The sequence below is a fragment of the Argiope bruennichi genome, chromosome 3 (assembly GCF_947563725.1).
Source record: "Argiope bruennichi chromosome 3, qqArgBrue1.1, whole genome shotgun sequence".
In the NCBI taxonomy this organism is placed as follows: domain Eukaryota; kingdom Metazoa; phylum Arthropoda; class Arachnida; order Araneae; family Araneidae; genus Argiope; species Argiope bruennichi.
Window position 1 is genome coordinate 14,470,856 of NC_079153.1, and position 25,936 is coordinate 14,496,791.

At 29.7% G+C, this 25,936-nt stretch overlaps 1 protein-coding gene across 1 annotated transcript in view; it reads left to right on the forward strand.

Annotated features, from left to right (window-relative positions):
* The window catches only part of LOC129963375 (nephrin-like), a 557,730-nt gene that overhangs the window by 497,966 nt on the left and 33,828 nt on the right, over positions 1-25,936 (forward strand). Inside the window, exons 9-10 of the mRNA XM_056077710.1 lie at positions 3,227-3,355; positions 24,266-24,293. Coding sequence (XP_055933685.1) covers positions 3,227-3,355; positions 24,266-24,293 — 157 coding nt within the window. The remainder of the gene's footprint in view (positions 1-3,226; positions 3,356-24,265; positions 24,294-25,936) is intronic.

Here is a 25,936-nt window from a genome sequence, read left to right on the forward strand (position 1 = left end):
GCAGAATCCAGTTTTTTCCACTTCTAAGAACTTTAGTACTTCCCTTTCTTTGAATTGCTTACAGAGAAAGGAAAGTACTGCTGTTCATATTGCTTTCAGTTTCTAAACAATTTTTTTTAGTATCGTAACTCAGACACATTTTCAAAACATTCTTTATGAGTCATTCCTGTTGGTACGAGAAAAGAAAAAATATTTTTAAAAAATTCAAAAAATATCTGAAATCTCTAGTTGTGTTTAAGGCAAGAATAAATTTTATCATGAGAAAAAGAGAGGAATTTTACATAAAGCAAATTCTTTCCTAAAAATTTCTTCGTCTGTCTATAAAATTTTAATTTAATATCCATGATATTTTTTTTACCTCAAAATTGTAAATGGGTGTATAAAATCAGACGTAAATATATAATAACTCCAAAACAATTTTTTTAAAATATAGTATTTTTGGTAATGCAATGCAAGGAAAGAAATATCAATTTTTCTTTACTGGAATTTATCGGTTTAAAATTACATTTCGTAAATAAACGAATTTCAATCAAATTTTTACACGATATACTACGATAATTTTTACACGATACACGATATATGTGAGTATATACATCCGGGGGAGGGCACATCAGATAAGAGGATGAGAAACTTCCGATATTCCCTCCCCTAGTGAGTAGAGCTATTGTCTGGGGTTAGCTAACCCTCCCCCCCTAAGCCAATGATGGGACGTGCTTCCTACGGGAGACGTTGTACCGTGGTCGTGATAGCCCTTAGGAATCAACTACAGTTCCCGCCTATGTTGTCGTGGCGTTCCAATCATTTAGTATTTTCGTATGCCTTGGGGTAGAGTTATAAGGAGATGCAGTTTTCTATGTTAAATCCGAAATCCGTTTATTTGTATATTGTTTCTAATAAGCACAAATACATTACTCGTTGAGACACCAATATCACATATATATACCAGATCTCATTTTTGTCAAATATTTTCTGAAATATGTTTTCTTTCATACATTTGTGAATTGGTTGTTTTCAAATTTCTTCTATCTATTTTGAAAGTGCACTTTACAATGTTATTTATTCCCATATGTTTACTTTTTAAAGATAAACTGGATTTCATTTTCCCTTTTAATTTGCCATAGGAATTCCATTTATCTGTTGCATATAAAGATAAAACTCTATTGATAATTTTATTCTGTTTGTCATGTTTTTAACATCTTACTGTAAAGAAAATGCGTTAAACTTTCATCTTCCATAAAAGAAAAAAATAGTTTCAATTCTTTGTCGGAATTTGGACACGTTTGGATCTTTCACCATTAAGTCTCACTAAATGAAAAATCTGTTTGACTCAATATTCAACGGTATTTGCGGCCCTGTTAAGGTTTTTTTTACTTAAGTCAGTCATATATTTCTTTTTCCTTATTACAGTCGGAATCAGAACATTTTAGGCTGATTTACTTCTTTGGAACTGAAATTCGTTCAATTGATGATTTGGTCAGTTCAACTTTCAGAAGGAGCAAATTTCGTCGAATTAGGAATTCTTTCCAATTATTATCTTCATGAATAAATTTATTGCTAGAGCTTAAATCCTATGATAGAATAGAAGAATAGTCTTAGATAATGATAATCTAAATTTTGGAAATATTACTTATTCTCATTAAAAGCAAATGCACGTGAAAATACCTTTCAAAATGTTTTTTATAAATATTTTAAGGATATTTTTTTTAAATTGTTTTACAGCCTGTAGTGAATTCTTCGACAGCGTGTGGTCAGTGTCAATTATTCCTTAAATCATTGGTCAAAACTGCTTTAATCTATAGAGAAATTATGAAATCAAAATAAAATTTTCTTCACAAGATCATTATATGTGACGAAGGAAAACTAGTTTTCATTATCGTGTTGTTTTATTATTAATTTTTATTTATTTATTTTAACATTTATTTTTAAAAAGAATAATTAAAAAAAAATTTGAAATTGTTTTAATTTTTCATAATGTGAAATAAATTTTAAAAAAATGCTGTTTATTAGTCGAGTCCCATTATTTAAAGATTGTATAGAAATATATTTCATAATTTGGTCCAGGAACTATATAGCAGTATATTTCTTATCTTCAAAATATTGTTACGGAATTTCTGGGGTTCGTTTGGATAGTGGGAGTTATATAGTGTGGAGAACACTCAATCAGCAGTAGAAAATGAAACAACGACGTTTATTTACACGAAGACACACAGGACAGCACAAAGACGACAACTATATACAGCACACAATTATCTTCAGCCGAGACGTGCAGACAACAGCACACAACAGACACTAATGCAGACCGTAGCGCACAATTTAATTCAGCACTCACTTGACTCCGTCGCTGCTCCGCTAATCTCTGGAAGGCCAGTTCTTACTGTCGATTCCGACTACTCTGCCCTAGCAGCTGCGGCCGCTTCCTTTTATAGGTCTCAGGAGGCGGGGCTAGACGCCTCTCAACCAATCAGGAACGTTCGAGGCGTATCTCCGTTCCTATTGGACGGATCGGGAAAATTCTCGATGTTTCGGGTATAATCTATTTCGTCGCCAAAGTCGCCAAATTCGTCGCCAAGTCACCAAATGGTCGCCAAGTTCGTCGCCAAGATCCGGGACCCTCCGACGCGACACTGGACTCCGTCCAATACCGATGACTGTAAAACATTCTTTCCGATGGTGGAACCAACTATGCTGGGAAGCAGCATTACAGATTCGTAACAATATTAAACAAATTAGTTAGAAAAAACTTTTAAACTAGAATAATTTTCTTTACACCTCTTTTTATCCAAAAGCAAAAAGAAAAATGGTCATATTTTTTGCTAATTTTGAAAGCACTAAAGGCTTTTAACTTATTTATTTTTTTGCGTTATACTATGTGCTTTTTTCTAACTTCAATTAAAACATAATCACATAAAAATTATATTTTTTTAATATACAGTTGAAAAATAAAGAAAACATTTTATTTAAAATTAAAAAATGAATTTCTATTTTTAAATTTCATTTTCTGCTACATGGATTACGCTCGAAATTGCGCATGTTTGCGTATTAGGTAATATTATGATCTTTTTGGTTTGATTATGTTAAATTTTGGTTCAAATTCATTTTCCAGGTTTTGGACAAATTTTAGTTTTACATGTTCTTAATTCTTGATTTCGAATGTTTCAGAATTAAATAAAAATCATGTATTAAAATAAAGTTTTCATTATTTGATCATTTATTTATTTATTTGCAGATGACATGTGGCAACTAAGCTTAAATCCAATGCTTCTTATCTTATGTGGAGCCGTTGGGGGTCTTCTATTTGTCATTCTACTCATCGTTATTCTAATAAAAGTTCACATTGTAAGGTCTAGGAAAAAAGGTAATGTAACCATTTTGTTATCGATTCTTACACAATTTCCAACGAATTTAAATATATTTTAAATTTGGCAAAAGGAAACAAAAATAGGAATTCAATTCACTTATTGTCAATAGCATATTATCTTCTGAACAAAAACGATTTAATATATTGTTTATTTATTTTCAAGAAGAAAAACACCTTTCAATGATATTTGTTATGAATAAGAAGGATTTCTTGCGATTCATTACGTCGAAAACAAATATTTTTAAACGGGAAAGGAAATACTTTGACAGGAAAATAATCGTCGCCTTTCAGGGACACATTAAATAAAATGAATAAAATTTAAATCTTGAACAAAGTTTGCTGAAGTAATGGACTTTTAGAAAAATGTTGACTTAAGCTAAGAAAAGTAATTATTTTTACGATAATGGAATCAGGAATCTTCTGAAACCATTGTTTTATAAATTTTTCTCAAATCTACTCTCTTCTCTGTTCCGAAAAGTTTTAAAATATGTCTTTTCCATCTTGGAAAAATCAAGAAGTTATCATGACAGATGGAAATGGGGGGGGGGGATTTTCATTTATTTAAGGCAGCGATTGAAAGATAACTGAAGATAATGTTAAGAAAGCATAATTCTTTTGGAATTGATTTCTTGTTTTTCATTTTTTTTTTTGGAAACTAAGAAAGTAAAGGAAAAAAAATCGAGAAGAAAAACTGAAAAAAGACAAAGGAATGAAAAACTAACACAAACACTTGACGCTCCAAGCAAGAAGTAACTTACACTTAAAGTTTGAAAAAAGAAAATTTGCTGAACTGAAATGTAGTTTCTTCTTTGTGAGAGAGGGTGTAGCTGGCGCATTATGTTAGGGTTTGGCATTTCGTGAAGGATTTGTGAGTGTTGATCCAGTAGCGAGCTCTATTCGAATAAACATTTTTTTTTTTTTTTGACATTGTTTCAGTTAGAATGAGAATATACTAGTGCACTTATAGCAGAAAATTCTTTAAAAAAACTGCGGGATATACTATTTTCCTTTAATAAAAAATTCTACAATACAACCTTTTGAAAGTTGAGAAAAGTTTCAAAAGCATTATTCATCTTAACTCCGTAAGAGTTTCGTATTAGTCATATAATTATATTCTCTTTCGAAGTATTTAGAGGATTGCAATACAAACCTTTGGAGGTTGATTTTAATATGGTAAATGATAAAAGTGTCAAGAGAGAAATATTCGCGAAATCTTAGAGCATTATTCATCTTAAACTACAAGAATTTCATATTACACATGAAATTACACGATCTTTTGAAGAATTTAGAGGATTGCAATAAAACGGTTTGAAAGGTGAGATAAAAATAGTAAAGGACAAAAATGCCAAGAGGGAAATTTTCCCGACATTTTAAAGCCTTATTCATATTGATTCCACAGGAGTTTCATATTAATGATGCAAATAAACCCTCTTTTTAGAGGGTTACAATACAACCTTTGGAAAGTTGAGATAAATGTAGCAAAGGTCAAAAGTGTCAAAAGTGAAATATTCGCTCAATCTTAGGGAATTAGTCATCTGAAACTACAAGAGTTTCACATTAATGATAAAATTACTTGCTCTTTTGAAGTATTTAGAGGATTACAATATTTTCTCTGAAAGTTGAGATAAATATAATAAAGGATAAAAGCGTCAAGAGGGAAATTTTCGAGAAATCTTAGGAAATTATTCATCTTAAATATACAAGAGTTTCATATTAGTGATATAATTACACGTTGTTTTGAAGTATTTAGAGGATTGCAATAGAGCTTTTTGGAAGTTGTGATGAATATAGAAAAGGACAAAAGTATCGAGCGAAATATTTTCGAAATCTTAGACCATTATTCAACAAATTCACAAGAGTTTTACATTTGTGATATAAATTACTTGCCCTTTTGAAGTATTTAATGTATTACAGTACAAAATTTTGAAAGTTGTGATAAATATAGTAAAGGACAAAAATGCCAAGATATTTTCACGACATTTTAAAGCATTAATAACTTTAACTCCATAAGAATTTCATGTTAGCGATATAATTACTTGCTCTTTTGAAGTATTTAGAGGATTACAATATAAATTTTTGAAAGGTAAGATAAATGTACTAAAGGACAAAATTGTCAAGTGGGAAAGATTCACGAATTCTTAGAGCATTAATCACCTTAACGCCACAAGAGTTTCACATTAGTGATATAATTACACGGTGTTGTAAAATATTTAGAGAAGAGTTTCATATTAGTGATATAATTACTTGTCTGTATGTTTTTAAGTATTTTATGTATTACAATACAACCATTTGAAAGTTGAGATAAAGGTAGTAAAGGAAAAGTGTCAAAACGGAAAGATTCAAGAAATCTTAAAGCATTTTTCATCTTAATTACGAAAGAATTTCACATTAGTGATATAATTATTTGATCTTTTTTTATTAGTTAGATTATTATAATACGACCTTTTGAAAGTTGAGATACATGTGGTAAAGGACAAAAATGTAAAGAGGGAAATATTTGTGAATTGTTCAGAGTATAATTCACCCTAACTCCACAAGAGTTGCAAGCTCTTTTGAAGTATATAGAGAATTACGAGGTTTTTTACACGCTTGTCACGTAATAAAGTATAAAAGACTTAGTAAATTTTTCAAGTCATTTGATACTTTTACATAAAATTGGTGTTTGAAATTTTTTTCCCTCAGCTGGGACACTTACTTTGTTTTCTATTTATGTTGCTCAGTTCATAATCTTAGTTCTTAAATGTCGAGGCCGATCCGTTGATACTATCTTCATAAAAAATTTTATGCGTTTATTTCGTTTTTTATGCAATATATTCTTTTTTATTTCATTATTCATTATTAATATTAATGTACTCATTATTAGTATATTTATTGCTTATAAAACGTATTAATAAAAAGTATTTGCAATCTCGGAATATGTTATATTTAACAAATTTTAATGCATTTGAACAGTTAATTAATGTTTTTTAACCGGAAGGAGCGACTTAACAATATTCAAAATATATACTTCGGTAAATGGTTTTACTTATCAAGATTACTTATAAATTCCACCATAGATGAAGAGTAGGGAGTGAATTCATTGGCAAGAAAATAAGTAGTACAAAAATTAGTTATGATTTTTGGTGGGAAGTAATTTAAAATCGTCTTCTTTTCCACCAGCTATTACAAAAAATTACCGTATGAGGGAGATTGACCTCTCTTTAACTTAGATTTTAAAATCCAAGTTTATATGACAGGAGCGCATCAATCACAATAAAAAAAATATTTCGGAAGAGGTACTCATTTATAAAAGTTTAAAAATATGAAATAGAACGAACGTTATGCAGCGAAAAATCGCAAAAAATCATTAAAGTAGCAGCTTTTCTGCAAAATATATTCTGGACCCAAAATTTAATCAAAGATTACCATAAACAGTCTTGAAACTCTATCCGGCATTGAAATCAAATAATGCTCCTCTAATCTTAAAAACCTAGAAAGGGAATTAATAAGAAACTCTGCTTCTTTAACAAATAAGACTAAAAAGAAGATGAATTCTGGAAATTGATTTACATTTTTTTCAAAAAATAAATTTCAGTTAAAATTCTTTTCATTCATTAAGTAGTAGCATAATGAATATTGCTATATTTTAAAAGCTATGAACTCAAGTAAGTAATTTGTTTTTATGTATAAACACTTAATTTAATCAAAAATCAAATAAAACATAGTTAAAAATATATAAAAATCTTTTTATGTGAAAAAAAAGCATTTTTACATTTATGTTTGTTTTCATTATAAATCTTAAACTAAAGTACACCATCCTCCTGTCAGAGGTCCAACATTAAGTTGTACTACTGACCAACGAGTATGGGGTTTTAAAGTATAAAACAACACTCGGTTTGAGCTTTTTGAAAAATATCCGAAAATAGTAATATTTTTTGAATATTTGCATCAAAAAGATTAGAAAATCATCTATGAAATCAAAATGTACCAGTTAAGTAGAAATTTTTTTAGAGAAAAAGGGGAAATAAGGGCCTTTTTTCACTAAAAATAGATGTAAAGCAAAAATCTTCTAGTTTAGAGGTTTATCAAATGATTTACTTAAGCATAATTAGATAGCTAAAGAAATATATTGTCTAGTTCCTGAACAAAAAAAAAAAATTGCATTTCTATCCATTCTTTAAATACAGGGTTTCGACTGATAAATAGCAAGAAATTTTCATTTTTTTTCACATTATGGTGTGCGCTAAAACTTCTATCAGATATTTATAAATGAACATATTTCTTATTTTCTAGTTCAAGAATTGCAAAACATGTAGATAAATTACTATACAAAATTTGAACTAAGAATATGCTTTAAATTTTTATTTATGAGGTTTTTCTGAAGAAAATTCTACCCAGGACCAGAATTTGAGAAAATTGCATCTAACGATACAGAATAGCAATAAACCGTATGTAAATGCAAATATAATAATCAGTGTAACTACCCAAAAATAGACTTAGAAACAAAACTCCAACGGTTTCATAAAAAAACTTATTCAAATATTAAAAATATTAAAATTTGTTATGTATTTCATAATTTTCAAAAAAAATCGACCCTTTAACGTAGTTATCTACTTGAAAAATGATTAAAAGTGTTGAAATTTGAATTTGTGGTCTTTTAAAATCTATATCTATATCTATACTTATAATAAAGCTCAATGTGTGTGTGTGTGTGTTGGCGCTCTACAGGCCAGACCGTTTGACATACAGCTACCAAATTTGGTACATGTATACCTCGGAGGTTGGGAATGTGCACCTGGGGTTTCTTTTTTCGAATTTTTAATTAGAATTTTAATTATTAATTAAAAACTAACTTTCCCGCCAAAAAAATCATCCATTTTCCCCACCGCCAACTTTTCCGCCAAAAAAATCTTCCATTATCTCCAGCGCCAAACGAGAAAGGCTTCAGTTTTTTTTTCTCCCAACAGTAATGAGGCTAGGGTTAAAATTTTTCGGCGGATTATTTCAATCGGTTCTGTTTATTTTCTTAATGTTTGATGTATTTAAAATTAAACATTGTTAATGAATCAATCTTTCAGATTCATTCTGAAGTACTTTTGAATTAAAATAAAACAGAATAAAGGAAATTAAAAATTTCTAATCCGCATAGCGTTACCCCAACTGGCGTAGAAAAAATCACGTATTTGCGTTACGTAACCGGCGAAGAAAATTCACGCATGCGCATTCTGTTCTGATTGTTGCCATGACAACGTTGGATGATTTAAATTATTTTTGGGTTAGTTGCATGCTTTTGTAAGTAAATTGTATTTATGTTAGTTATATATTTTTTGTATATGCTTATAGTTTTAAGTACATCGTTTCTTAAGTAGTTTTTTTAAAACCTATTTTCAACCGTTTATTTTAAACGATTCGTTTTATTTTCTTAGTGTTTGATGCATTTAAATTTAAACACTGTTAATTAATCGATCTGCTCATAATGAATCTAAGAAAATTTTGTTGACCAACTCTTGAGATATTACATAAATTAAAAAAGATATTCTTTAGTGCCCATAAAGTTTAAACGCTGAGTGACTCTATTTTCAGTAATCAGATTATAAAAAAATGCTTTGTTTCAGTAAAAAATATTATTATATTAATTGAAGATAAATTCTTTCCACTTTAATTTAAAGCATAAATTCTACGGGTGCTAACAAGAAATGAGAGAGATACATATTACGTTATGACTGAAGGCCTTTATAATATTATGAATGAATTATATGATAATCAAAATTTGAAGTTTTAAAATATTTTGATGAAGAAGCTATTAAAGTAGAAATTGCATAAAATATTTAATTATTAAAATTTTAACGAACATTAAGATTCGCGAACTGGCTGGTCGCCAAAGGCGGCTAGTTTATAATAAAGCTCAATGTGTGTGTGTGTGTGTGTGTTGGCGCTCTACAGGCAAGGTCATTTGACATACGGCTACCAAATTTGGCACGTGTATACCTTAGAGGTCGGGAATGTGCACCTGGGGTCCCTTTTTTTGAAATTTTAATTAGAATTTTAATTATTAATTAAAAACTAACTTTCCCGCCAAAAAAATCTTCCATTTTTCCCTACCGCCAACTTTTCCGCCAAAAAAATCTTCCATTTCCCCCTCCGCCAAATGAGTAAGGCTTCAGTTTTTTTTTTCTCCCAACAGTAATGAGGCTAGGGTTAATATTTTTCGGAGGATTATTTCAAACGATTCTGTTTATTTTCTTAATGTTTTATGCATTTAAAATTAAACATTGTTAATGAATCCATGTTTCAGATTCATTCTGAAGTACTTTTGAATTAAAATAACACAGAATAAAGGAAATTAAAAATGTATAATCTGCATAGCGTTACCCCAACTGGCGTAGAAAAATTCACGCATTTGCGTTACCGGAGCTGGCGAAGAAAATTCACCCATGCGCATTCTGATTGTTGCCATGACAACCGTTATCAACGGACGATTTAAATTATTTTTAGGTTAGTTGCATGCTTTTGTAAGTAAATTGTATTTATGTTAGTTATATATTTTTTGTATATGCTTATAGTTTTAAGTACATCGTTTTTAAGTAGTTTTTTTAAACCTGTTTTCGACCGATTATTTTAAACGATTCATTTTATTTTCTTAGTGTTTGATGCTTTTAAAATTACACATTGTTAATAAATCGATCTGTTCATGATGAATCTGAGAAAATTTTGTTGACAAATTCTTGAGATAATACATAAATTAAGGAAGATATTCTTTAGTGCCCATAAAGTTTAAATGATCAGTGACTCTATTATCAGTAATCATATTATTAAAAAAATGCTTTGTTTCAGTAAAAAATATTATATTAATTGCAGATTAATCATTTACACTTTAATTTAATGTAAAGCATAAATTCTACGGGAGCTAACAGAAAATTAGAGAGATACAGATTACGTTATGACTGAAGGTCTTTATAATTTTATGAGTGAATTGAAATTTGAAATTTTGAAATATTTTATTGAAGAAGCTATTAAAGTAGGAATTACATAAAATATTTAACTATTAAAATTTTAACGAGCATTAAGATTGGCGAACCGGCTGGTCGCCAAAGGCGGCTAGTATGTAATAAATGCGAAGTAAAGGAATTATAAGATCAATATTTGAAGCAGAATTGTGAATTTAAATACAAACAAATAAAAAAAACACATTTAAAATCGGTCAAAGATGTGGCACTCTTCTATATTGATAGAAAACAGATTACTGCGTAAAAGACTTCTTGAAAACAAAGCGAATCAAATCGTAAGACCAATAGAATGTTATTCTTTACTTACTGCAAAGTTTTGGACATTTGATAAACTATGATTAAGAATCCTATATCATTTTATTTCCCAAATCTAAACTATTCCATCTATGTGTCTGGTCGTTCCCATTTTCCGTGACATGTTTCTTAGGCGAGAGAAAAATGAATATAGTCATAGAAATATGCTTTTTTTGTTAAGTCCAGTACTCGGGGAACACTATTTTTTGTTAATGTGATCCCCTCCATCCATCACTGCTGCTTTTCTACCCTTTTTGTGAATGAACACGTCCAACAAGGACGGAAAAATTCTTCACGAATAATGGATGGATTTTGAGAAATTCTTTCGGTTCTGCTCTCCCCTCCCCCCCTTCACGTGAACAATGACTCAAGAAGTTTGCTTTCATATGGAAGTATACAAACTAAATAACTTATGCGGACGCAGGAAGTTGAATTGCTGTATCTGCTTTCATCTCACACGAGATCTTATGCCTTCCTTTGATATTAATTTAATAGCAAATCTGATTAATGGAGCTAATTTTTATTCTTTATTTAGCCTCTGGATCATAAAGAAATAAATTTGTGAAAAGTGGACAATATTTTTTTTTCTTGGGTTAAAATTGAGACTACAAGTCCTTAAAGTATTTTTGTAAAAATAAATCTCAAATATGTATTGAAAAACATAAAAATCATCTATCAAGTCTCCTCCTGCCTTTAACACTATACCTTTCATGATTTAAATATTTTACCCTTCCCCCCCCATGGCAAAGCATTTCGATCAGTTTTATGTTCTAATATTATATTTCTTTAAACATATAAAGTTACTTAATTTTCTAAAAACACCTATATCATTTGCAAACAATGACATATGTAAGATATTTCAAACATTCAGATTTATTTTAACTCTAAAAATATAAGCTGTTTTAATATCATGATGTTAGCTTTAGAATCCGTATATAAATAGCCTATATTTTAGGTTTCCTAATTTTGAATCTTGTGCTATCAATTTTTAGAACTGTTGCAAAATATTGCCAAATTAATTTCTGAAATTTGTTGATTTTTTTCTTTGGCACAGAATATTTTAACGTGCTATATTTAAAGTTGCAATGTTCAAAACAAAAGGGTCACTATAACAATAATATGAATTGAACTAAAAAGAAAATACGTGTTGGTTATTAAATGTAATAATACTTTAAAAAATAATAATTAATTTTAATATTTTGATAAAAAATTACCTTTCTATTTTTCGATTGATAGCTTTCTATTAGTTCAGAAGATTTTTGATATACAACAAGATGTTAGAATTATTAAAAAAATGGAAACAAAAAAGTTAATGTTTAAAGAGCAATTTGAAGCGCGGATTTTCTGCAAGCAAATTCTCTATGCAATTGAAATTCTTTGTTTTTAATAAGACATTTATTTATATAACAAAAAACTAATTTTTGATTCTAAAATATGTAAATACTGACTTATATCTGTATTGATCTATATGAATATGTTCACACATTTCGTGCAAATGAGCTTATCGAAAAATTAAAATTAGAATAGCACAGCATTCTACAAACAAATGCCTGCGTGTGAGAACGCAAGCCATAAATCTATACAAGTTATCATAAAGAAAGAGTTGGGTTTTTTGGCCTTATCGCACAATAAAAATTCAAAGTTTGACAAGTGTCAAAAGGATTACAAAGATGCAAGAATTGGTTGTGCAAAGGAGGAAGCAAAATATGTTTTCAGAATCATATTTTCTAGAGGGAAGATATTTTGCAATGTACGTTGCTGTAATAAAAAAAAGGATATCGTATATTCTTCAAACTTTGAGGATATACTTTAAAACTTTCGAAATGTTTAATGTTTTTTGAACAAGAATTGTGTTCTGGTGTCACATATATATTCTACATTGTCAAACAATAGACAATTTCCTCTAAAGTTCACCAGTAAAAGGGAAATTCAATATATAATGTTACAAACTTAACCAATAGGCTTTAAATTTATAGCCATATGCGGGCATATATGGGTATTCAAAAATAATTGCATCTTTCAGCAAATTTTTTTCATTATTCTATCAAACCAAATCAACAAAGGCGTGGATCCATTTCAGTTTTCAATACAATATTGATCAAAGAATTTGGCCACTTTCTTCTATAAATTTTAATTCTTTTTGCCTTAATTTTATCTTGATTGTCAACAATTGCATTTCGGGGATTTTCGAGGGTAAAGTAAATGGTAAACAGCGCAGTAATGTAAATTCTCTGAAAGCTCACATTTTACGTAAATGAGATAGATTATTACTTAAACAATTAGCAATCGCACAGCGAAGCAAGGATTTGTCTTGGTATTCGATCGTAAAGCAATCGATGATTTAAAAGAGATTATTTCAAGGTAAACTTTCATTAATGATGTGATCGTATTTATATTATTTTCCATTGGCTTTATGCTTTAAATTTTCAAATTAAGAAACGATTTATTATTTTGATACTGCTATTTAATAATGACCTTCTAGCGATTTATTAAGTTTGTTCTCATAATATTATATATATATATATATATATATATATATATATATATATATATATATATATATATATATATATATATATATATATATATATATATATATATATATATATATTAAAGAATTAAGAAAACCCAATAAACTATTCCGGCTCCCATTGTTTCTATCTCGCCAACCTGTACTTAGTGTGAATACTCAAGGTCTCTAAATACGTCACCAATGTTCATTCAACCTGCTAGCCCCTCCTTCCAGCTTAAAGAGATATCTTAAAATAAATTTTTAGCCTTGTCAATTTGAGGGATTCAGGTAATAAATTTTTCCAGTTCAAAAATATACACATCCCAGTGCAAAGGAAATTTTGAATTAAAGCTTTTTTGTTTTAATAAGGCACAATTCATCAAAATTAGACTAAATTAATATTATTAATATTGCGGGTGAATAGTCTTCGAAGGCGGCTAGAAATATTTTAATTTCAAATTCAGGAAATTGTTTCTACTTTCATTTATTTATACAACAAAACGCTACGATATGAATTTAATACGTTTATTTGGATAAATTCCACAGTTATTCTTATTTCAAAAGAATCCCTAAGCGCAAAATGAATTATGTTAAGTTCCCAGCATTTTCTGCTTGACAATATCTTTCCGCTTTCGCAATTTACGGAGACCAAATCCTTATAAATGATTTTAATCAGAAGCGAGAAGATAGAAGTGAACTAAAACTAATTATCAGGAGGAATTAAATCTTTAAAAATTTCCTTTTTTTATGTAAGAAAATAGTTATCTTTCGAAATTCTGCGCGATGTCCCGAGAAGATATATACTTTTTGTTCTGGCTGAAATTATTATTTTCTCATCTCTCTTGCACACGAGAGAAGGAAAAAAAAAAATGCAATCAATGTTCTCTAAGAAAGAACCAAACTTAATTGAAAAACTATTTTGGTAAAAAGCGAAAATGTGTTTTTTCTGTAAAAAATTACCCCTCCGAAAAGCAAGAGGAAACAAAAGTAAAAGAAAAACCGCGAAGAAATAAAATAAACCGGTAATCAACCCGTTGAGGAAGCGATTCAAACGAAGAAAAATTAATGACCCAATGTACAGGTATGTTTTTTGCTCAGTCGGAGACATTTTTATTTTGCCAAGATGGCAGAGAGAGATGTAACGGAAAAAAATTCCATTTGGAAAAGTTATCGGAAAGTAGAGAACTCAAGGTAATTAATCCAATTTCGGCAGAAAAAAATGGCAATGTTCTGTTCCTTTTCTGTATTGGTAGTCTTTTTGCTGTCGTCTAACGAAAATAAAATTAGATTTGACGAAATATAATGTTTTTAACTTAATGAACATATTAAATTTCAGAAAAGAACAAATTCAATTTATTTTGATTTTAATTATACATTGAATATGAAAGTTGACAGAGTAAGAATATTCATTCTTTTTTTTCAATAAAATCTGATGGATTCAATTTTTTTATCCTTACATAAAATGATATTTTATGTTCTATATTCATTCGGATTTTACTGAAAAGGCGAATTATTGTAAATTAATGCAATATATTTCATCAATACTAATTTATTATAAAATGAAATAGTAAGTAAGGATAAAACAATACTAATTATTAATTTTAGAAATTAGTTATTTATTTATATACAATGAATTCGAAATTTTCTTAATTTGCTTTCCATAGAGAATGTGCAAAATGTTTAAATATCTTTTTTTTTTAATAAATCATTAAAATTAATGTGTTCCACAAATTACTGTTGTAAATAATATGAATAAATTTTAATCTAAAATTATTTGAATTCTTATTTTATTTCGTAAAACTATACAGTTGCTGCAACTTAATTTTTTACTACATTCTCCTAAGTAAGAATTTGTTAATTGCAAATGCTTTAAATTAACGCTTAGTCAGGAAATGTATGCATTTTATGGAATTGCTGTAGATGAACAATTTGTGTTAAAATATGTTATTTTTGTGACGTATAGTGCAAACTTCACGCAATTATGAACATCATTTTATGCTCATTATCAGATTATTTCAAGCCACTTAATGATAAATTTTGAAATTGGGAGATTTTGTAATAATTTACTTTTTCTTAGGTGCATTATGTACAAAAAATATTTCGCTGCATTTTATTGTTGAATCTTTCAAAAACTCAATATCTCAATTTAAATCTCGCGCATGCGCATGATTTAATGAAAATTTTAAAACCAATTCCTGTAACTGTTTATTCTTATGTAACTATATTCGCTTTCTATATATCATCTTTGGCGGAAATTGACTAGTATCCTCATCCGTGAATACATTTACCTTATTTTCCAAGCTCTTCTTCCTCAAATTCCTCGATGTGATTTTATTCCTATAAGGATATAATGAGAATGAAGAGATGTCAGTAGGGTGGTTGATTTTCTCTTTCATATAGGGTACAGAAATGAATGATGTTGATTTCTAGGCGCATCATCGTTGACTTTGCTAAAGTCATCCTTGGATGACCTTTGCATACCTACGAGGATTGCTTCAAATATGGGGATGTGAAGATTTCTGTATGGTTGTTCATTTTCTCTTCCATATTGGGTACAGAAAGGGATGATTTTGTTCTCTGGTTCTTTCGTCGTTGGCAGGCCATACTTCCCATAAGAGGTATTAAATAGTGCAACATTTGATCAACATAATTTGAATTATAGAGGTGTTATTCATAATTGGAATTATAGGTGTTATTCATTTTCACTTCCATATCGGGTACAGAAATGAATGATGTTGCTCTCTGGTTCTTTCGTCTTTGGCAGGTCATACTTCGCATAAGAGGTATTAAATAGTGCAATATTTGAGCAACATAATTGGAATTATAGAGGTGTTATTCATAATTGGAATTATAGGTGTTATTCATTTTCACTTCCATATCGGGTACAGAAATGAATGATGTTGCTCTCTGGTTCTTTCGTCTTTGGCAGGTCATACTTCGCATAAGAGGTATTAAATAGTGCAATATTTGAGCAACATAATTGGAATTATAGAGGTGTTATTCATAATTGGAATTATAGGTGTTATTCACAATTGGAATTACAGAGCATCGGCAACAGTAGCCGATGTACTAAATGAAGGTAGCTCATTTATTCAATTCCCTGCAGATGTCTAGACAATTGGAGATTATCTGTATGATTGAAGAATTGCCCTTTGTTATGAAATCATAAATTTCAGTAATCTAAAATAAAATATTCTCTATACAACAGACTTTCAAAAATAAGGGCATGTATAGTGGAAGCTCGGATTATCAATAGGGGTCAATTGGTAGAGGCTCCAAATGAACCTCGATTAATTTCACCATTGCATGTTTCGAGTAGCAATAGATTTTATTGAGAAATATACATTTTTATAATAAAACATACCGCTCCTGAAGACATTACAAAATTACATAAAATATCATATTGTTACGAATTTTCCGGGGTCCGTTTGGATAGTGGGAGTTATATGGTGTGAATAACCAGGCAGCAGTAGAAAATAAAACAACGACGTTTATGTACACGAAAACACACAGGACAGCACAAAGACGACAACTATATACAGCACAGAAGACGATTATCTTCAGCCGAGACGTGCAGCATACAAAACAGCTTAAACAGCAGCATACAACACAGCATAAACAGCAGCATACAACAGTCTCTACTGCAGACAGTATCGCACAGCTTAGTTCAGCACTAGCTTCACTCCGTCGCTGCTCCGCTTATCTCTGGAAGGCCAGTTCTTTATCGTCGATCCCGACTACTCTTCGACTCCACTGGTCCACGACCCAATTCACCACTCCTCTGCTCTGCCGCTTCCGACTTCTCCTCAATTCACCACTCTCGCTGGAAGACTCGTTCTTCCCGGATCCGGACGACTCCACTCTGTCGCTTCCGACTACTCTACCACTACTGGGTCACGACTCAATTCACCGCGACGACTCTGGTTCACTCTACTCTGCTCTGTCGCTTCCGACTTCTCCTCACTTCACCACTGCTCAGCAGCTGCGGGTGCTTCCTTTTATAGGTCTCAGGAGGCGGGGCTAGAAGCCTCCCAGCCAATCAGGAACGTTCGAGGCGTAACTCCGTTCCTACTGGACGGTTCGGGAAAATTCTCGATGTTTAGGGTATAATCTACTTCGGCGCCAAAGTCGCCAAATTCGTCGCCAAGCTCTGGGACCTCCCATGGAACCAACTATGCTGGAAAGCGGCATCACAGATTCGTAATAATATGTAATATGTCCTTATGCCAGTTCTGAATGCTCTTCTTTGTATATTAGTTTCCCTACTTTGTATATATTAAATAGTGCAAAATTTGAGCAACACTTTATTGTTTCTGCTGCGCTAAAATTACTGCGATGCAGTTACTGTATATGCAGTGATTTGTTTTATTTTCCAAATTCTTCACTCCTCCTTCTGTAAACACCGGAACAAGAAGAGTAGGATTGGTGAAATGCCAGATGGTTGGGAGATTATTCAATGACTCTTGCCGCTTCGCTTCAAAAGACATTTTAATAATAGTGTGAAAAGGTGGATATTTTTGACAGCGAACAATACATTGAAGATATGATAATTATGGATTTAAAAATTCCATACATACGAGATTAAACGACAGTAAATTTCCTAAGAATTTTGGAGAAAATTCCTCAAATTTCAATTTTGATAAAGTCATAAAATTCAATTTTAAAGTAAGATCATTTCGAAAATAAAAGTTTGAAGATATGTAGTTATTAACGTATTAAAAAACAATTTCGCATTTTAATTATTCTTCATTTATCAGTATTTTATTTACATATCATTATTGTAAATATTATAGAAATATTTTTCCCCCACAAATTCACTTCTAGTTGGTACCTCTGACATAGAATCAAAATTTAATTAAATTAATCAAGTGAGGTATAGTTATATTCTGAAAAATGTTAAAATATCATATTATCACCAACAATAAATGCAATTTTAAAATTGTAGCGTATAAGGAAGTGAGTGAATATTCGATCCCCCCCTCTCAAATTCAGTAATAGGTGGAGAATCAGACGTAGAATCAAAATTTAATTCATTTAATCTATTGAAGTATAGTTATGTTCTGTAAACAATATAATATTAAGTGAAAATTGGATTATAATTTCATCTTTTTTAATCGCAAGACTAGACAATTGAAATATAAAAAAAACTTCAAATGGAATTTAAAAGCAATAATTCAGCATATCTCTATCCGAGTAACAATAAAATATTGTTATCATCATAAAATTATAAAAAATAAACACTAATTTTTAGTCATGGTATCTATTTGTGCAGAAAAGCAATACAATTAAAGAAGTAAACTTTGTAGGATAAAAGAAGAACACAGAAGGTATTCTTTAAACTGTTATATAACAATAAATATGACGATTTGGATAAATCATAGAATAATAAATTAAGCGCTTTAACTTCAAAGCTAATGTATGGTTCATCATATATTCACTATATGCTGAATTACCCAGCTGTGGAGCCCTGCTGTCACCTTTGTATCAAGTAGCTTTCACAATAATCCATTAAGAAAACACCATAAATCTTGGAAACACGTGGTTTCTGTTGAAACAAAGGTAATCTGGTCATGTTGACTAATGTAATCAGTCTTATGTGATGAATTATCCAGTATAACGCTTCACTAGATACTTTACCACGCCCGCTATCCTTCACATGCCCTTGGATACTACAAGTTTGGTACTACTAAGATTAAATTCTTATAGTGCCATTGTGGCAAAAGATAGGTTATTTTGTCTCTTTATAGGGGATAAAAAAGCACAATCGCCTTAAGTAAATACATTTGGAACTTGAATCATATAATCCACGTAAGTAGCATTTGAAATGAGCTTAGTTTAATAATTTGCCTTATGTTGTCTTGTCACACAAACCACACGCACACAAAACAGATTTCCGTCTATTTTTGCATAAGTCAAAAAATAATAATTTTTAATTGAAAATATTTATAATATTTAATCTGATTTTTTTTATTATTATTATGGCGCAACTACGTAAGAAGAGTATACATAAAAGTTCATTTCATCATTTCTCATGCAAACTATTCCATTTCGGATTAAGAAGAGACGGAAACAGCCATTCTGGATGTATTTCATAACTGATTGTTTGGTCAAGAAAATCTAGACTACTGAAGAATTTTGTAATGTATGCAACAGAAGTTTTCAAAAATACGCGATATTAAATGTTATTAAAGATTAAAATTATTTGAATATTGAAGCTGTGCAAATTACAACGATTCTTCTTTTATATACATCTAGTTGATACACCCTGCACTGCTCGATATAAAAAAACTCTCTTCGTATATAATATAACATAAAAACTACTCTTTTAAATAAAATTGAATAATTTACCAAATATTTTTGCATTTGAAATTCACATAACTTTTTATTGTATTCTTTTAATTAAAATTAGGATATCAGATGAATAAAAAAAATTACCAATATTTTTTACCGATATCGAATTTTCTTGCCAATAATTCAGTTTTCAATATTAGTTATAAGTCAATTTTATTCATAAATACTGGATTATAAAATATATTATTCCGTTTGAGCAATTTATTTAAGCTTAGTTTTAAATATGATTAAATTGACCAATACTTTGAGACCAGTCAAAAAAACGTTTTAACGTTATTTAAAAAAAAAAAACGCATCAAATATAAACGATAAATTGTAAAACTTCGTGATAGAGTAGTTCAAGGTGTAAAAAAGTCACTAGTTTCTAACTAATTGAATAATTAAATAACTTCTGAGCTTTGAAAAGTTGACATCATTCTTTCTCTTGTCATATAAAAATTATGAAAAAATAAGTTAAATTTGGCGCAGTTGGTTAGGAGCAAATGTGGATTAGACATATATAGACTCATTGACTTTTATTTTTATACAATAATGTGTTTCTTTTTATTTGTCCCGTGAATGAATTAAAGTTTATCATTTAAATAAAATAATACATAATGGTGATTTAGATATTGGTGAATAATACCTAATTCACCAACATCTAAATCACCATCAGACATCCTTTTCACCTTTTTTTATATCTCTATTACTTACACTTTTGTAAATAATTATCATATCACCTCCTCCAACCATACTTTTGTATTACAATCTCAAGATTGGAAAAAAGGGAGTCACCAGTCACTCAGTTTTATTCTGGCATCGTTCATCAATCATAAAAAAAAAGATATCATTCGAAAGGATTAGTGTACTCTAAGATTTTTAATTAAAAATTTCATAGGGACCGTCTATATATTAAAGATTGTCCAAAGTCACTAGAGAGCAACGGCACCTGCAAAAAATCACTACTTGGAATTAAGGTTATGACGACATAGGGTGACAACGGCTTGTCAGCTTGCTCGTGACCTTGTTGCTTCCTCTGGTAAGAATTTCCAGGCAAACAGTATATAGACTTTTAGCAGAGAGGGTCCTTTACATCCTGCATCCAGTCATGTGTGCCCCTTTGAATGCATCCAAAAGGAAAGCCCCGCTGTTGTGGAGCCGAACGCATCACTCTTGGACTGAATGGGAGCGTGTTCTTTTCAGAGGTGACTTGGGATTCACCACACAGAGTGATTCTCATCCAATTTTCATCTGGCAGGAACGAGGAGCTCGCTATCATCTGTCTTTAGCCACTTTCCAAAGACCCGTGGCCTTAAGGATAAGGTCGTAAATCTGCTAATTGACCCATTGTTGGACCACTCCCACTTGTGGAAATCGGTCCGGAGCTTCCCGAAAATTGTCGGTAAAATGAACAGAAATTAAAGAACACTGGAAAATCAGAAGAGAGGAGAAAGATGGGGAAAATGCGCTTGACTCTAGGCGCGCACAGGTCTTCCGAATGGGACTTTACGTAAAAGAAATCGGTAGATTTGTTGGTAAAAGATTCTTTACCGGTGCGGTTTAATGTTAGGTAGTCATACACCTCTGCACATCTTCAATGTAGGTACTGTCACCGCACATCGCTATATAGCTTGAAGCCTATTTGAGGTTGTCCCGGGTGCAGTTCCCCCGGACTTCATTTTTATGGATGATAATGCGCGGCCATACAGAACTCAGATTGTTGACGATTTTCCTGAGGAGAAAGATATTCGTTACATGGACTGACCCTCGTACATCCTCAGTCAGACAATTCCATTGAATATATATGGAATAATGTAGGAGTGACGTTATGTAGCCGTTGTGCCTCCCCCATCACCCTTCAGTAATTAAAAGGTGCGTTTTTGGAAGAATGGGCTTTGTTGCCACAAGCCTTTACTGACATCCTCATACAAAGTATGAGTAATCGTTTCGAAGCGTGTGTAGCAGTGCATGGTGGTCTCACTCCATATTAAATGCTTTATCTCTGATTTCATGATGTAACACTTTTTGATATTCGCTGTTTCTTAATTCACTTTGAAAAATCGTAAGAATTAAATCCTTTACATATTGTTATGTTGATACACTATTTCCCTTATGATAACATATCACGTGCCAAATTTCGTAGAAATAGAGTGAAAAGTTCATCAAAAGTTTATCATAAGTTCATAATTCACTCAAAAAGTTTTCATAGATTTCATGTCTGTGAACTTAATTTTAAATGTAAGTGTATATGCATACAGCTAATAGAAAGCATAATTTCGGTTTTATAAATTAAAAGAATATTTTGCAATGTGATATGGGAGGAGTGATAAAAGATTACAATATGGATTTAAATTAAAAGAATAAGAGGTTAAAACATTAGCAATCGCAAATGTTTTTTTTTTTCCTATTTAAAATTAAAACAGGAAATTTAATTTCTACAGTTTTTCGTTTTAATGAAAACTATAAAAGTAATTTAACTCTTTTTAGAGTTTTTTATAATAAATCTATTCATTTTGATAATGCAAATTACCCCTGAAATCAAGAGTCATTTCAAATTCTTTGCGTTTTCCAAAATGATAAGTTTTGATTGATTATTTTATGATTTCTGTCATATAACTGGGATTATCTTTGAAAGTTATTTTTGTTTCATGTCTAATGCAAATGGTAAGTGGAAGGAAAATTATTTACCAATAATGCAGTGAAGGCGCTTATCCATGCACGCGGCTTGGAATCCTACATTCCTTCAAAACCAAACACATGACAAAAAACACAATTTCTTCACCATTATATGAAATTTTCAGGTAGATTCCTAAAGGAAGACTATCTATTGCAATGGTTCTCATGACACGGCTTCGGGAAAATTTCTTCAGTTCTTCTTTGCCTATCACGGTTCTAGAACCTAAAAAACCACCCTGTGAATTTTAACTAGCTTGGAATATACTGTTAGAAATATAAAAATCTCGGAAAGTTGGTTAATGGCCGATTTATCTCAAAGGGAACGGAAATGGTGGGAGCTGGAAATTTTCATTTCGCTATAAATTTCTTAATTTTTAAGATAGAAAAATAAATCCAATTAGCCAAATTAGCACTTATTAAGACTATCGTCTTTTGTTTTAAAATTTTTTCGATAACTGCAATATCTTAAAAGTTAAGGTCGGAAAAGTTATTTTCAAGGCCTAATTTTGACTGTTTGTAACATCAAAAATCTATGTTGCCAGATAGTAACTTAGATGTAAAAAATCTACCTTTGCCTTCTAGCTAGCCGAGAAGAATTTAAAAAAAAATCCTAGACAACCGGAGCTGCCATTATAGAATAAATTATGGCTATTTTGAATTTTTTCGATTCAATAATTATAGTATTTATTACCCAATTAATAAGTTGAAAGGACCGAGAATAAGTTTTAAAAATTAATTCATTACATAAAATAATGAGAAATCTTTCAGTCGCCACTTGTCATTAAATGACGCGCATAAATTTGTTTGTTAGGTCAGTTGAAAGTATTTATTCAGAAATGTATATTAAAATTAGTAATAAACTGAGAAATTTTCCAGAAATTTGAGAGTAATTTTCTGTAAACAATTTTGAAAACAGTTTGTTTAAATTTATATTTTTAAAGTTTTTACTATTTTAGAAGAATAACGAATTTTACAAGAAACTTGTTGCTCCTTGCAACAATAACGTTTTTGTTCTCTAAAGAAATCCCTTTTTTTTTTTCTCTAATTATCAATCAGGTCATGCCCGGGGTCTCAAAGACAACTTAGCAATAAACCTGAGGGTATGTAGAGGCGTGAGATAAAATGGAAAATTTACATTAGCAGCTTCAGGCCAATAAGTTTTGCATGCGAGGATGAAAGAAAAATTCAAATCCTTTTTAATGACTAAAGAGCGTGCACAATGGTGTTTCCAGAAAGTTTAATTAATTAAGCGTTCTTCTAACTAATTGAAAGTCGTTTTTTTTCTTAATTTAATTTTACGATGTGATGGAATCCTCTTCATGGAATGTTAACATGTTGATGGAAAAACTGGATAAAAAAATCTAAAAAATGAGAAAAAATGCTAATTTCAGGAAAATTAAATATGTTTTAAAACAAAAGAATTATAATAAGTTACTTTATTATTTAAATTTTTATTATTTTATACTATAGCCAAAGAATAATTTTTTATAGCATAAACATGGCATTTGGGAAATATAGTTGGGTAAAATAGAAATAAAAAAACCCAACTTCTTTAATAGTTTTTAAATCAACATTAAACCGAATGGCAAATGTGAAACTGTGTAGCCATTATCAGAAACTTTCGAAACAAGAATGATTAAAAAATGAAAGACATAAAAATCTAATCGTTTAATTTTATATGCACAGTAAAGGATGAATAATTCCTCAGCCGATATTCAAAATAAGACAAATTAGTACCAAATTATTTTTATTAGTCTCATGCTTAAATCTTTATTGCACGCTAATTTCATATTATTTTAAAAGCATTTCATACTTTTACATAATTATAAATACTATATTATACAATTTGTATCATATATTTCATTAATGTTCTAATCGAAAATAAAGTTTTAAATTACTGATATTAAAAAAAGAAAATACTAACAAGGGAAAAGAAATTGAAAATAAAGCTGGTAAAACTTTCTTGCGATTCACTAATTAAGCTTGGGAAATCATAGAATACGATTTTCCATTAATAATTTATTTAGAGATTTATATTCATTTAACAATTATGAAAAATTTATTGAAAGTATTAAATGATTAAAACTTTTTTTTTTCTTTTTTTTGCAGATATAGCTTCAACAGCAGGAAATGAAAAGTAAGTAGAATTGTTAATTAAGCTGAATTATTTACTTTAAACATTTTGAAGAGGACAATCTTTTATTCTGCTAGTTAATTTTAAGAAAAAGTTAATATTTAGAAAAAGTTAAGTTCTGCTAGTTAATATTTAGAAAAAAAGTTATGTAATGAATGAATTGCAAGAATATAATTCGTTTGCTGCTAGACATTTTAAACTCGTTAAAACAGTTCTTTTTTTATTTCATATCAAAATGAATATGTTTTGGATTATTATTAAATTGTTTTCCATTGAACAGTAATAAATAGCTTTTATTTATTAAGCAGTGGTATATTACACATAAAAATGTATTTAAAATCGTCTCAACGATGCACGTAGAAAAAGGATGATGCTAAAACAATGAAATATCCTGTTGTAAAATATATTTAGGCATATTTTTGAAAAAAGTGCATTAAAATTAGAGAAAAAAAATGCTCATAACATATTATTTTAATTTTAAGATGATATAAATATAGAGCTTAAAAACAACTTTGATTTTTTTAAAATAATCGATTCCATTTCTATTAAAATCTTTTTTTAAAGAAAAATTATAAATATAATTTTGTAAAATATATTCTTAGTGAATACTTACATTTCAACAAATAACTACGAACCAGATATGACAGATCTATTTTCAGCAATTGGCATGTCCTTTGGAGGATTTTTGCATTGTGCAAGTCGCAATTTAAAAAAGATAATGTCAGCGTATAAATATTGATATTTAAAAAGTAATGGCTTAAAAAATCATTATTGACATTTGAAAAAATAAAAATTAAATTACATTCAAAACAATGTTGTTGCTTATAACAAGAGTTAAACTTTAATGAGAAAGGAATTTTAGCAATCAAGAACAATAATGAATTGGAAATTTTTAAAGATCTATTATAGGATTAAAGTTTTGAAATTTTATTTACATACATGAAAAAGCACAGAACATCTATTTGATAATGATCTTCTGGCAACTTATTCAATTTGTTGTTGTTAGACATGTTGAGGTTTTTATAACTGGTTCAATTTGTTAAATAATTTTATTTAAAATTCAACACTTATTGGCCGCTACAGTTCGTGAAAGGTTGCTTTAGTTTTCTCGTTCCGAAAATAATACAATCAGTTAAGAGCAGGCAGGCAAGTAATCAGTTCAGACAATCGTCCATCGCGAACTTAAAAATATCTCCCCAGTTTTAGTCATTATCTTATGTGAAATCTCAAATTCTGGTTGGTGTTTAGCAACTGAACTGGTTAATTTTATAGTTAAATTGTTTATTTATTTGTGTGTGAATGAAGCCGAGAATAAAATGGGATCATAAATTTTACATTTTATTTATAATTTTTAACTAAACTGTAGCAAAAATTAACGAACTGAGGTTCTCAAATTTTATTATTTTAGATTCAAAACGATTTTGACTTGAATATTCTTGAATATATTGGATAAAGAATATTCAAATACAACTTTATTTTATTCTAATCTGCAATATGAATATAGATGCTACAAATAATATATATATATATATATATATATATATATATATATATATATATATATATATATATATATATATATATATATATATATATATATATATATATATATATATATATATTGTTAATTAATCAGTGAAAATAAA